This window comes from Boleophthalmus pectinirostris, unplaced genomic scaffold (assembly GCF_026225935.1).
Source record: "Boleophthalmus pectinirostris isolate CB_2022bp ecotype Guang Dong unplaced genomic scaffold, ASM2622593v1 HiC_scaffold_14, whole genome shotgun sequence".
In the NCBI taxonomy this organism is placed as follows: Eukaryota; Metazoa; Chordata; class Actinopteri; order Gobiiformes; family Gobiidae; genus Boleophthalmus; species Boleophthalmus pectinirostris.
In genome coordinates, this window is record NW_026571047.1 from 14,774,541 (window position 1) to 14,788,723 (window position 14,183).

Here is a 14,183-nt window from a genome sequence, read left to right on the forward strand (position 1 = left end):
GGGAATTAAAGAACACTGATTTACTTAGCGCAAGTATATGTGCCTATTGAGACAGGTTAGCTTGATAGATTGCAAAATATATAAACTCTTTTGTTGCTTATTAGTCAAAATAATGCATTCTTCATTAATAATGCATCACTCTCTGTCTGACTTCTGACTATCAAAGCAATAATTTACAACAAAATACTATCTATGTCTGAAACTTTATGAATATTTTCAACCCAAATAACAATTCAGTACCTTAAATCTACCTTCCATCATTTGGTTGTGTATTAGTGAACCAATCACTATCCGTTATTTCTCAATCTATCACCTCTCAGCTCTCTGCTGCCTCATGGTCACACAGTAATTGAGTGGCTAACATTTCTCTGTGAAGTTTGTGTGCGCTCCCTTAGTCTGGATTTCCAAACACTCCAGATGCTTAGACTTAAAGGTGCATTGTGGAACTGTTCTGGAGGGGGTGCGCAACCTGTTTGTTTCCATGGAGATGTTAATGCTTTGGTTTAAATGTCCACAGTATGGCATTAAATAAATCTGTCTTGCATTTGGTCAACTACAGGTGTTATTTATTGCTCAAAAATACCTTTAAAAACATCCATTCTTACTGTAAACGGGATCGCCTCTCCACAAATCTAACCTGTAATTTGGGTTCCAATCATGGAGATTCATAAGTTATCAGAACATTCTAGGCACATCTCCATAGAGACAAGCAGGTGCCAGACCCTCCAGCAGACAAGTTACACAGAGCAGCTTTAAACTTAGATTTAGAAAACTTCAGGGATCCACAGGGGAGATAATTTACTTCCTACATGCACAGTATGTAAAATCCCCCCCCCCAATATGGAAAAAACAGGAAAAAAATATAAGAATTTACCACTGTCTTTGTAGTAAATCTTTATATAAGGTGAATATGTGTCATGTATGGGTTACTCCTGAAAGTGGCCCCTTTTGCATTTTTCTCATACAACTATATTATGAAAAACTAGTAAAGATAAAGTATGACATTTACAGGTAATGTGCATGATAAACTACATTTTCTTTGTATGTTCCATGTAATGTTTGTATTCTTTAATTATATGTTGTAGTTTAAAAAAAAAAACTACACAAAATCTGAATCAGAAGGAGGATTTGAACCCAGGTTGCTCATGTGATAGTCCAGTGCCTTACCAGTTGAGCTGACCAGCTGCTACCTGTAGTGGGAACTACAGCAGATGTTGAGGACAATTACAGGTACTGTGGTATCACACAAGCAAATGGCAAGAGGAGGAAAGCAGGAAGGAAAGGAGATACAGGATTTTGCAGAGTAAAAATCTTTTTACAGCCTGATGTATGTTCACTGTGATATCAGTGGAAGAGTGCTATGTCTTATGTTTTTTTAAGGTTGCAGTGCAATATTTGCCTTACTGTATTTACACCCATGCTGCCCAACACACACACACACCCACACATACAAACACACCCCCACACACAAACATGCACACACAAACACACACATATAAACACACACACACATACAAACAAACACACACACAAACACACACACACACACACACAAACACCCCAACACACACGCATACAAACACACACGCACACATACAAACACACAAACACACACACCCCCACACACACACAGACACACACTGTGATAATTTTCTTTCTCACTCTCATACACACACAACACATGACCTTTGTCCACCACTTGTAAGGATATTGTATGTGGGGTTAGTGTCATATACAGCCCTTGTAGGTTACAAAGTTTTGTATATTTCATGCTGCACATATTTACCAAAGATCTTGTAACTGTTTTCACTGTCATATACAAATCCTTTAAGATTCAGATAAAACATATTCAAATGGTGTATGATTTGGCTATACCTTTTCCATATGGGCCCGACCAAGCCCAGCTCAACATCTGGAGACGGGCCCCCAGCTGCTCCTGACACATTTTCTGCAATGGAAATCTTCTTGAATGTTGCATGGTTGTAAGATTGTACATTCCCATAGGTAACAATATACAAGCATACAACCTTTATTATATGAGTATCCCTTTGTCTCCTATAGCCACGTTTTATCATTGCCTCTGATGCTGTGGGTGTTCCAGGCTAAATCTGCAGTCTGTTCTTCCAGCCTTTTAAAAGAAACTGCAATAAATCAATGGCCTCCTGCTTGTGCGTCTGCGAGAGTGAGGGAGAGAAGGAGGAGAGAAACAGAGAGAGAGAAGGGGTGGAGGAGAGATAGAGAGATAGAGATAGAGCGTGAATGAGGGAGACTTGATAGTTGGCCAGAACAGATTGAATAGATTATCGGATATGCTTAAGGCTCAAAGCATCACTTTACCTCCTGTTGTGTTGTTCGTGTGCAACATTGACCATACAGTCTGGCATACAGAACAATATAGAACACCTTAGCGATATCAATGACTGGGGAATAGTATGAATGTGATTGGTCACAATGAGCAAACGTTTTTTGTTTTGTTTTTTTTCTTTGGTAACACCTTATAGAAGATGTGAGTCTGGTCACTGGTGAATCTCTCTTTTCAAATGGGCGTGACAGATGGATAGAATGCAAGGACATGCATCGAAAAAAGTAGTGGAAAAAATCACAGGGAATTGAAAAACATTGCCAATTTCTGTAGAATTAATGAGTGAAACACTAGACTTTTAATCTAAGATGAGATGAATTTGATTTTATTTGGCATTTCATTTCACGTGCGTCACAGGAAAAAAAAGACAAATCTGATTGCCTATTCATGTTAGCTTGGGCTCGAGGTGTAATGGAGGGCATGGAGACCAGATGGATATCACTCTGTTTAAAAAAAACAAAACAGAAATCACTCTGAATTAGCCAGGCAAAATAATTACATGTGTAATAATAACGTGCATAAACTGATACCATATTATGTCCTCTTCAAACAACAAAGCATCTATGCAAATGCTAACAAACTTTTTGATTGAAATTCTTAAATGCATGTAAACTTACTCTTATTTGCTCCTAAACTTAATTTAAAAGGTACACACACTGAATCCATAATCACAATCCCATTTAATCATTTTGCAAAATCCTTCAGCTATTGAAATGAGGACTAAATTATGACTGGTTACAATTCTGTTCATAATGAGCTATACATTCTGTGTTTTCAGGCCCTGGATGAAGACACTGGTAACTACAGTTCTATGATGTATCGGTTAATAATGCCGCCACCGACGACTAAAGACGCGAGTAAGGATGGTTTTGTCATTGACGCGTTCAGCGGTGTGGTCAAGACCGCCATCATGTACCGCAACATGAGAAGATCCTACTTCAAGTTTGAAGTCGTTGCCACAGACAACTACGGGCTTGGGCACAGCAGCAAGGCAGACATTGTGGTAAAATATAAACACTAAAGCTGCTGTAACCAGATTTTTACTGCCTTAAAAATGTGAACAATTGAACTAAATCATTTTAAATGGTTTGCAGTGATCCAATGTTATTCCTCAATTCCTCAACGCATTTATATCTTGATGAGTTTATAGGTCCTTTTAACAATTTTCAAAGCCAGTTCTGAAGTCACAGCAAATTCTATCAATAACTAGCATGCTAACAGCACACCAGCTTGCTTCCTGGATCAGTGACGATAAAAACATTTCTCATTTGGTTCTAAAAGCTGCTTTTGTACTGGGGAAAAAACTAATTTTCAAAAAAAAAAAATCTTGTACAGCACTAAATGTCAAATTCACTTATCTGTCCTCTTCTTGCATTTGATTTTTAATAAATTTATCCTTATCTTGAACAAAGAAAACCTTAACATTTTCAACACTTCCACAACACTCTCTTGCCCATTTCTTAATGTCACTAGATCCAATTTGCAAATCATAGCTGGCTGGTCTTGCTTGGTTTTATTAAGTGGTTACAGAATACATTATCAACCACATGTTAACATTATTCTGCATTTTCTTTAATGTTTTCCATGGTACACAGTAGGGTTGCTAAAAGTATCGAATATCAGATACTAATTGATATTAAAGCTAGTACTGAAATTAAACTAGATACTCATTGGATCAGGTATTGAGATTTTGAATGGCTTTAGAATGATCTTGAGCTGTATCAAAACAATAAGACCTCATAGACTACTATACGCACATGGACCACTCTGGAACCTACCTGGACTACTGAGGGATTATGCAGATATAAGGCCACATGGCAGTATAAAAGAAAGTAGTATTATTTGTTGAAAATCACATTCTATTGTCCAAAGAAAGAGTAATTTTTTATTATCATTGTGGTAACGGAATCGGTATTGAGGATCGAGTCTATTTCTTAGTATGTAAATGGAGTTAGAAATTTTTATATCCTGACAACACCTGTACATAGTAGTGTTTACCATGCCACAGTACTATTGAATTTCTCATTTTAAGCACTGTTACGAAATAATTCTCTCTTGTTCACACTTGAGAATTTGGTCTTGTCTTTTATCCATGCTTCCCTTGTCATATTTACTAATTATTATTTTGTGTTTGGTATGACAGTGTTAAACTTGACATCTGCTCGCTGTTTATTTGTCTGGTAGGTGTCCGTGGTAAACCAGCTGGACATGCAGGTGGTCGTATTAAATGTCCCTCCAACTGTTGTGGAGAAAAACAAAGATCGACTACTCAGGTAAAAGAGACTGAAGCATATAGGCCAGTATATTTGTCCAATGAAAGTTTTATCAGTGCTAGCCACGGGGAACTCAAACTCTCAAGATTATACCATTATTATATACGATATTTTTACTTGATACTATAGTTTTACTTGATAATCATAGGGTTTGAGTTATTCTGTGCATACACCATTACATTAAAATTAATATTCAGTATTCAGCATTTCAAAAGAAAAGAGTGCAGTTGTCATATGCACAGCTACATAGTTTGAATGGTTGAATTGATTAGAACATTGGCAGAGTAGAAGTTTGTCTCACTTCTTCAGGAAGGCTGCTCCAACTTTTAGCTACATAAAATTTAAATGCTGATTCTGTTTAGTCTTAACTCTCTTGTTTGTCATTACTAATGTTTGTTACTACTACTTATTACTTGTTGTATTTTTCATTTTCCCACAAACATTTTGTCCTCTGCAGTATATTGGAACGCCATGTCCAGGACCAGATCCCTGGGGCTAAAGTTATTGTTGAAACAATTGGACCTCATCGCTATGGCGACGGGATGGATCTTGAAGACTACACCAAATCGGACTTAATGATTTATGCCATAGACCCGCTTACAAACAGAGCCATAGCACGACAAGAACTATTCAAGTATGTGAAAAAATACTGCAGATTGGAAAAGAGGTTTCCATATGCACTGTTCATGAAGTGTTTTTCTTCTTTGTAAGGTTTCTGGATGGCAAACTGTTGGATATAAATAAAGAGTTCCAGCCCTTTATGCCCCCTGGTGGTCGTATCCTGGAGATCCGGACTCCGGAGGTGGTGAGCGGAGTGAAGAAGGCCGTGCAGACTGTAGGCTACACTGAGGGGGCTCTGCTGGCGCTGGCTGTTATCATTATTATCTGCTGTGTTCCTGCTATTCTCATCGTAGTGGTCACGTACAAACAGTGAGTACAAGTCAGGATCTGCTACTTCTTATTTTGTAGAAGATTTCATTTATTTCATTTCATTATTAAGAACATAATTTATATATAATGCATATATCACAGATTGTGCTCACAGTAAGAATGTTTTTTGTGGTATTTTTTTCCTTGATAAAAAGACCTGTAAACATTCAGATCCAAATAGACTTATACAACGTATTATATTTATACCTCAATTGCACAATGATGAGTAAAATGTCCTTCCACTGCAACAAGAAAACCTTTCCCCACTCTATAAATAAGCAGATGATAAAATAAAACATATAAGAGTGACAATATGTCTCAGTGTTCCACAAAAACAAAGCTCTTTTTGAAAAACAACAACCATGTATCCTAAAACAAACATTAATTCCTAGGCCCAGTCGGCATTAGCAGTTCCTCCCTCAGGACGTCCTTTGGCACTACTTATCAATTTCACTTAATTTAGTATGACAGCCTGCCCCACAGCACCAAGTTTGTTTTGCTAACTTACCACTGTTTAAGGCTATTTATTTTATCTAGTCCACACACACACATCTCAGCAAAACTTACCAAATATGATATAGTACAAAAAAGCTAACAAAGTGATACTAAGTACTCTCTTATATTCGTAAGTGACCGTAATGAAGACCAATTGTCTCCAGCGTACTTGCATATTTCTTCCAACACAAACAATAGCATGATTTATGAAGGGAAAGATGACTAATTCTCCTCCCTGTCTCTGTTTCATCCGCTGCTGCTGTCCGGGCACACGCCAGATTCAAAGAGTAAGTAATGCCTTCCTTGTGCTAAATATTTGTTCATGGGCTGTGATTTATGTGTTGACTTTGCAGTAAAATAGATGGGCCCATGCGGTGACACGTAAAGGACAGAGCGTAATCAGAGAAATTAATCCGAGGAAAAGACAGCAATCATTAGCGGGGAGAATGCTGCCAAAATCTAACGTCCAAAACAAAAATGCAAGAAAAATGACCTTGTTTGAGGGGCATTTTGAATATATTGTTTATTTAAGCCCTAAAGAACATATTTGCTTAATTAATTAATTATAATATGCGCAAAAGTAGGGATACACCGATTATTGTCAGGGATATTGGCACCAGTCCTGAAAAAATTGCTGGATCAGCTCCCAAATAACAGTTCAGTCGAGATTGGACAGATAAACTGATGTAATAAGACTATTTACTAGTTGTCGTTGGGCCAGAAAGTCTCATAATGTTTGAAGTTTTATTTATACAAAGTTGTTTTGTAGTTATTTAAGTGATAAATAACAGCTATATAACAGATTTGTTTGAACAATAAATGCTTCTTTAGTCTCTGCATTGGTATCGGTTGTTATCGGGTATCGGCAGATGCTTTAAGCCTTACTCGAAATTGTATTAGATTTGAAAGGCCTGGATCGGTGCATCCCTATTCGCATTTCGTGTCTTATATGAATTATGAGGGGGTTCTGTCCAAGGAACATCGTACAAGGCTATTCATGGATTTCAGTCACATAACATTTCTCAATTATGGAAGCCATTTTGAGAACTTTTTAATGTGATTGCTTATTACTATGGCAACAATCCCAGTTTCGCAGAACTTGAAACTCATGGATATGATTGGACTATAATTCGCCCTCTGTGTGTCTCTGGCTTCCTGGCCTGATTGATAATTAAGGTATTACTACCCCTTTCACTACAAGGGAATATTCAAAAGGCAACCATACTCTTGAACTCCTGAATATATGTTAGTCAGTGCCTCAATTTAGTATATGCAAAATGTATGGTTTAACTTTTTTGTGTGCTATTTTTTACCTTAACCTGAGTCAAATTCACCGTGCTGGTCTCTGTGTAGGCGCCAGGAGGAGTGTGCCAAAACGGCCCGTATCCAGATGTCTCTTCCAAGCGGGAAACCTGGGGGAGGCATGGCCAACAACCTGTACGAGGAGCTGGGAGACAACGCCATGTGAGTGCTTTTCACACCCGGGCCCATTCAGTGCTGTTCTAAACATACGTTTGATGAGTGTATTTTGGTGATAGAGGTTTTCATTTTAAATATAGACACAAAAGACCACTGTTTAGACAAAGTAGATAGGTTAAGTAGATTACAGTAAAGTGTGAATTATGAGGAAAAGCAAGAAGTTACACAAAGTTGACTCTAAGACTCACCAAACTTTTTCTCTGGGGGCCACATTATCACTCCTGACAGTGATGGGGGGTCGAGGTCGGGGAGGCCGACAAAGGAATACATGCTGTTTAGCAGCCAGTCCACCTTTCATCTGCTGTATCCTATCTTCTCTCATTTGCCCTCGCAAGCTAGCATACTCTTTTTGGCAGGTTTCGTACTGACGACACACATTATATTCTTTGAAAACCGCCACACTTTCTTTACATATCAGACAAACTGTTCGGTCCTTACACTGAACAAAAAAATAATTGGTCATCCACTGTTCTTTGAAAACTCTGCACTCTCTGTCAACTTGTTTGCTTTAACACCAGCCTTTTTGCTGTCCTTAACTGCACTACAGAACTGTGTAAATACGTCATATAATTATTTCAATATAAATACTTAAATATAAGTATTTAATTCAATTATTAATTAATTTTATAAAAATCTACAGAATACAAGATGCAGACATGTTATTATTTGCCAAAAAGTAATTTTAAAAAATAGGTCATGACAACTTTTGAGGATTCCCTCATAGGGCCATAAGTGGTGGGGGGCAGAGGATCTGGGGGGCTGGGGGGGCTGGTCAGAGGGGCGTGGCAGGCCGGAGTTTACTCGCAGGCCTTTGTTTGATGACCCCTGCTTTGAGCCATGTTATGATCTTGTTACCTCATCAAAAACATACTTGGAGTTGTGTTTTGTTTCAGTCACATGTGTTTGAGTGACCCTTTATTATTAGGCCATCTCTATCTCCAAAGCTCCACCTCTGTTCCACCTTGTGATGTCATGTAGTAGTAGTTTTCATATTAACAGTTGTTCAGTCCAGACTCACATTTCCAGAGCTGAAATCATCCAAATGATTCTAATGAAGGGATATGGAGTTTAAAACCACAGTGGAGCACTTCCTGTATTACCACATGACATCACAAGGTGGAGTGTCTTCTGTTTGAGAGAAGAACTCATCTTAAATATGACAGGGTTTGTATGTTAAACATGTGAATGTAACAAAACACCACTACTATGTTTGTGATGAGTATACAACATTATATCATAGATCAGAAAATAGTGTAATATAGGACCTTTAAATATGGAAAAGAAAATTATGTTTGTTTCTGGTTTACTTTGGGTACTAATTACAGACTTACACTTTCTTAATAGAAATATCCACTAATGACACTTGTTCAAGCTAACTAATTTACTAATTATAGTTGTAAAGATTTCCTGGTCTTCATTTTCATTTCACATTTAGATTGTACAAAATAATTCCTTTCCTACTTTTTCTATTGAAACAGGTTTAATTTAATTGCAAAATATAACCTAAGGAGAGATTGTTGTAATATTAGCTGCACTGGGAACTAACAATAGAATGAACACAGCTGTCTATCAAACCAAATATGTATACTGCATCATAATAAGTGTACATGTATGTATATGTTCAAATAACATGTATTTTTCTGAAGAATGAACTGCAATCTCTTCTAATGTCCAGAGGCGTGTCTGCTTTAAGTAAACAGAACAGCTCTAACAAGAGTAAACAAGAGAGTGGCCGAAGCTCTCCAGGTCACTGATCAGCCCCCTCCGCCTTCTCAGCAGTCCACAGTCTAGACCTATAAACATAAGCAGAAACAAACCATCCAGCTAAATGTAATGGAGAGAGGGGGCTAGCTGTGCATTATGCTACCTGCTGAAACAATTGAAGCCATACTGGTACTAGAATAAAGTAGTTTCATTTTTAACCTTTTACATTTATCCTACTCAGTTATATATATAAGAATTATATAATATATAATATATTGTACTGTACATGTAAAATGTTTCATTATATAATAACAATGTCATAATTATTTTAATATTATTTTATCTAAATTTTAGTAAAGGGACAGTTCGTAATTTTGGACATAGGGCCTCATTTCCTAGTGAGCCAGAGTGTTGGAGACGTGTGGAGACACTTTTTTAAATAGTCCATCCAGTCCTTGTATTTGCAGAGGTCGTTGGTGCTAGGCTAGCGCATGTCAATGGCCATATTAGCCTGCCACTAAAAACAGTCTTATCCACTCCACAAAGCACCTGAAGCAAAACAATTGAAATGCCAGATTGTTGATGTAAATGTCTGTGTCAATAGAATAATTTTAGAAGTAAAACCAACCTTTCATTTGAAGAATTTACATCTGAGCAGCAGCAGCGTGTTGTACTTCCTGATAGAAAGCTTGGCAGCAGCGGACTATATTAGAAAATAGTCCCTCAGCATGATGCATGTGATGCAAGGTTAGTTTTATTTCAAACATGATCATTATCATCACAGACATTCACATCGACAGTCTGGCATAATAACAGATTTGCTTTGGGTGTTTTGTGGAGTGGGTAAGACTGTTTTTAGTAGCAGGCTAATATGGCCATTGACATGCACTAGCCTAGCACCAACGACCTCTGCAAATACAAGGACTGGATGGACTATTTAAAAAAGTGTCTCCACACGTCTCCAACACTCTGGCTCACTAGGAAATGAGGCCCTATGTCCAAAATTCTGGACTGTTCCTTTAATTCGTTTACTATCACTGCAAATAATGACAAATAATAGCAAAACCAAAAATACTGGTAGTGTAACAATGTTGTGTCAAGTTTATGAAGTTGTAGTGTACTGTTTTGTATTCTGCTTTTGTTGCTTTTGAGACACTGGGCAGGATCGTAGGGTTTGAATAGGGCCCAGGGGATATTGCTAGATTACTCATGCATGCATGGATGACATATAAAACCTCTTCAGGCATGTTTTTGATGAGGGAACAACGTTATAACAGCAAGCTCCAAAACGTCAATTTTGCATAATACCCCCTCTTTAACAAATCAATACTAATTCTTTTTTAATGGAGAGAAGTGCTCAAAATGGTGCCTATAAACTGGAACCTGAATGAATCGCCAAGGCTTATACTGCCGTAGTATAAACTCTATTCAGTAAGCAACAACCTGAGCTTTATGACTTGATTTATTGATTAAGTTAAAAAAAATCCAAGGAACTAAACCTTAAAATGTCTCGGAACCAAATTTGTGGCCCTTTGTTATACCAAAGTGACTTTTTGGCAAGGCTAGATCATTTTCTCCACACTATTTACATTTCCGCTGGTAGAAAGGACACTCTCAGTCCAAACAGATGAAACTATTTCCCATTAATCAAAGCCAGTCTCGTAGCCCGCCATCACAACAGCCCTAAACAACGCTCTGATTTAGGCAAACGCATTAACAGCTCCAGATAAACCCTGCAATTTTATCTCCACAAAGTTCAGCGACATTCAGCTCTTTGCCTGTCAGCCCTCCTCTTGTAATGCATACCAATATCCTCGCCATTCAAATCCAACTAGAGATGGGACCAGAATTATATTCTCTTTGTGAATATGCGGCATCAAAACTTGGTTTGTTTCTTATCTTTTCATAAAATGTTTTCATGCGCTTTGACAAAACAGTAATGGGGACAAATACCAAATATGAGACGTTCAGCCGTGACCTTTACTTGATACAAATTCACAGTGACTTTGGTGGAAGTTCGATGAAAGAAAATAAATTGCACAAAAAACAAGCCTGCCCAAGATGATGGCACTCAAAACTTTTACAATGATGTTAGTCTATTCATCTGGAAAGAAATAGACATCAAATTTTAGATTGCCATAACTGACGCTCCAAATACTGGTCCCTCTAACTCACTGGTTGGAAAATATGACAATTTCAACCGGGAGAAGGTATTAGAGGTTTTACTGAATGAGGTATCTTCAGAGCTCTGGCCCTGGCAGAAGACATTGCAATGAAGGGCGTGGCCAATTAGATGATGTGTAGGAGATGTCTTTCCCCCAGGGCCTGTTGAGGTGGTAGAGGTGAGGATGAAGAGAACAAAGAGGACGATGAGATGATGAAAAGCTGAGGAGGTGGAGCGCTGCATCTGTAATGAGGGTTTAAATTGGGAAAACTGGGCGCAGATTGGATGAAGAGGAGGTGTGGCAAGCAGCAGGGAGGAGTATTTGGAGTGAGGTGATGAAGGCTGAGGAGCTGATAAACTTTGGAGAAGCGGCGATGGATGTTCGGTCTTCCAGGCTCAATTCACGCTAGCTCCAGAACTGTTGGCTTACTCAGATGAAAGCATATTTTCTTTCAGTAGTTATACACAGTTTATCAGTTATAGTAAGAAAGTCTATTCAATATCACCTTATAACTTAAAGATAAAAGTGATGGAGCAGGTTTTGTGAAGCTCGCCATGAGAAATTCAAACTTCAAATTGAAACTTATTTTTCAATATTCTCATCCCTCCAAGGAGATGACCTCAAATGTTTCTATGATTAAGATTCCAAAGAAAGTCGATCTGCCTGGTTTTATCTCCCTTGTGCAATTATTGATAAAACATGACCTTTTTCAACCAGACACTGCACTTTTGCTTTCAGAGGTAAAATCAAAGAACATTCCTAAAAATTGACTTCATGTGTACCAATCATCGATCCATGCAAATGTCTGCTCACCTCATTGTGCACCTAGAAAATCATATTTAAACTGTCTTATTACCAATTTCCACTGCTTTGGTTAAACTACTGTCTAATAAGCACGCCGCATTGAACCACTATTAATTTCCACTAAACATTTAACACACCCACTCAAGGCAATGCACACTTAGTTAATTTCTCATTTCCTGGCGAGGCTCTGCACAGAAGTTGAACTCTTATCGGTATTATATGCATCACTGGTTTTCTGTCTGTCCTTGATATGGCTTCCCCCTTTCCCCATTAACATAAGAGCAATTCATATGCAAGATGGCACTGGCTATCTCTCCAAATGACAACAGGGATTTTCAACTGTACGCCCCCCAGTCCAAGTGTATCTATTGGACTTATAGCCATAAGCCATTGCCTGAAAAATGCATGCAGAAATAATTCACAATTCCGGATAATTGAAATAAATGTAGGCACAAATTTATGAAGAGCTCCTCGGGCAATAATTAATTTCATTGATAAGCTTCAGTGCATGTGTAATTGTTGTGGAGAGTAGTCTGTGCAGATTGCAGAGTGCAATACAAGAAATATTATCCATATCATTGCCTCTAATAAGTGTCGTAAAGCATTTAACTTATCTAAGTGTATATTCTTAATTACTGTCTATGGTCTGTGGCAAAAGTCTGACCAGAGATTTTGAAGAGGTTTCACTTTCTTTAAGGTTGTACTACATGTTACTGTTCTTGTGGAGGGTCCGTGACCTGCATGTCTCATAAAAATGTTAGGATATTGCTTCATCCTACTAAATAAATTATTTTGACAATAATTTTAATGCAATAATATGAAAATACAATAGGGCTATTGCACCAGTGCTCGAGACATAAATAGATGAATGTAGGATGGATCAGTTTATGGGGTATTATGGAACAATATGAGACAAGCAGGCGACAGACCATTCACCAGAACACATACACAGTGCTCCTTTAATATCTGTTAACTAGCCTTTGATGGCCATCTCACTAAAACAGATTAAATCATTATAGAACATTAGCTGCTTAGCACATGAGAAGTTGATAATTGTGGTTTAATTATCCCTGAGCTGGTACAAATGAACATCCTATACGTATCTATTACATGTCTTGTTATCTATTAAATGTGTGTCAGTGCCATGTTGGGGGGGTTTGGTCTGAAAAGGCTTGTTAGAACGATTTTAAGATCCCTTGTTTGCAGATAGACAGATCCATCCATCCCAATAAAATATGTAGCTTTCATGCACCATTCTGTGTGCCTTATGTCACATGGACTCACAAACATTTTAAAAAAGTTTCAGAAAACTCCAGAATATTAAGATACTCAGCCCATTTGGACAGTAGTATTGGCTTTATATCTGATGATGTGCCAGAGGGGAGTGTGCATCATCCAAATGACGCAGTGTAATGAAGTAAAACATCATTTGTGCTCAACCACTCCAGTATGGATTAGGGCAACAAATGGCACAAAATGTTCTATACAACTTTTCATTTACAACTTTAACTGCATTCTGTTTCATTTCCTTGTCATGTTTGATTGATATATTTTTCATTTCATTTTCTTTGCTCATTGCCATCCATCTTTATCTGTGACTGACAGGCAAAAGTGAGTGGGTTTTTTGGCTTACATTCGTAGAAGCGCCATGTTAAATATGCTGGCAGTTCTGTAGCAAATAGCATTGTTTGTAGGTTGTTTTGTGGAGTAGCATTGATACCAAAGCCAAGACATAACACCATGAGACCAATTAGTATCTGTATGTAGTTGAAAACCAACCCACTTTCTCTAACATGTGCCAGTTTTGAGCTAGCATAATAACTCTCCCTGCTTTACCCTTTGTGGCTATATTTCTTTGTGCAATAGCGAAATTGACTTGTTTTCCTTCCCTTGTCGTTTAAACGATCTCTTTAGTGTTCTATCTATATCTAAATGACACAAATCACCTCCGATCTTCATCTATTTCCTTTC

The 14,183-nt window shown here is 37.8% G+C and overlaps 1 protein-coding gene across 1 annotated transcript in view; it reads left to right on the plus strand.

Moving 5' to 3' along the window:
- The window catches only part of LOC110171006 (protocadherin-15-like), a 290,940-nt gene that overhangs the window by 252,799 nt on the left and 23,958 nt on the right, over positions 1 to 14,183 (plus strand). Inside the window, exons 30-35 of the mRNA XM_055150550.1 lie at positions 3,141 to 3,365; positions 4,547 to 4,635; positions 5,093 to 5,269; positions 5,347 to 5,565; positions 6,339 to 6,347; positions 7,414 to 7,524. Of these exons, the coding sequence (XP_055006525.1) occupies positions 3,141 to 3,365; positions 4,547 to 4,635; positions 5,093 to 5,269; positions 5,347 to 5,565; positions 6,339 to 6,347; positions 7,414 to 7,524 (830 nt within the window). The remainder of the gene's footprint in view (positions 1 to 3,140; positions 3,366 to 4,546; positions 4,636 to 5,092; positions 5,270 to 5,346; positions 5,566 to 6,338; positions 6,348 to 7,413; positions 7,525 to 14,183) is intronic.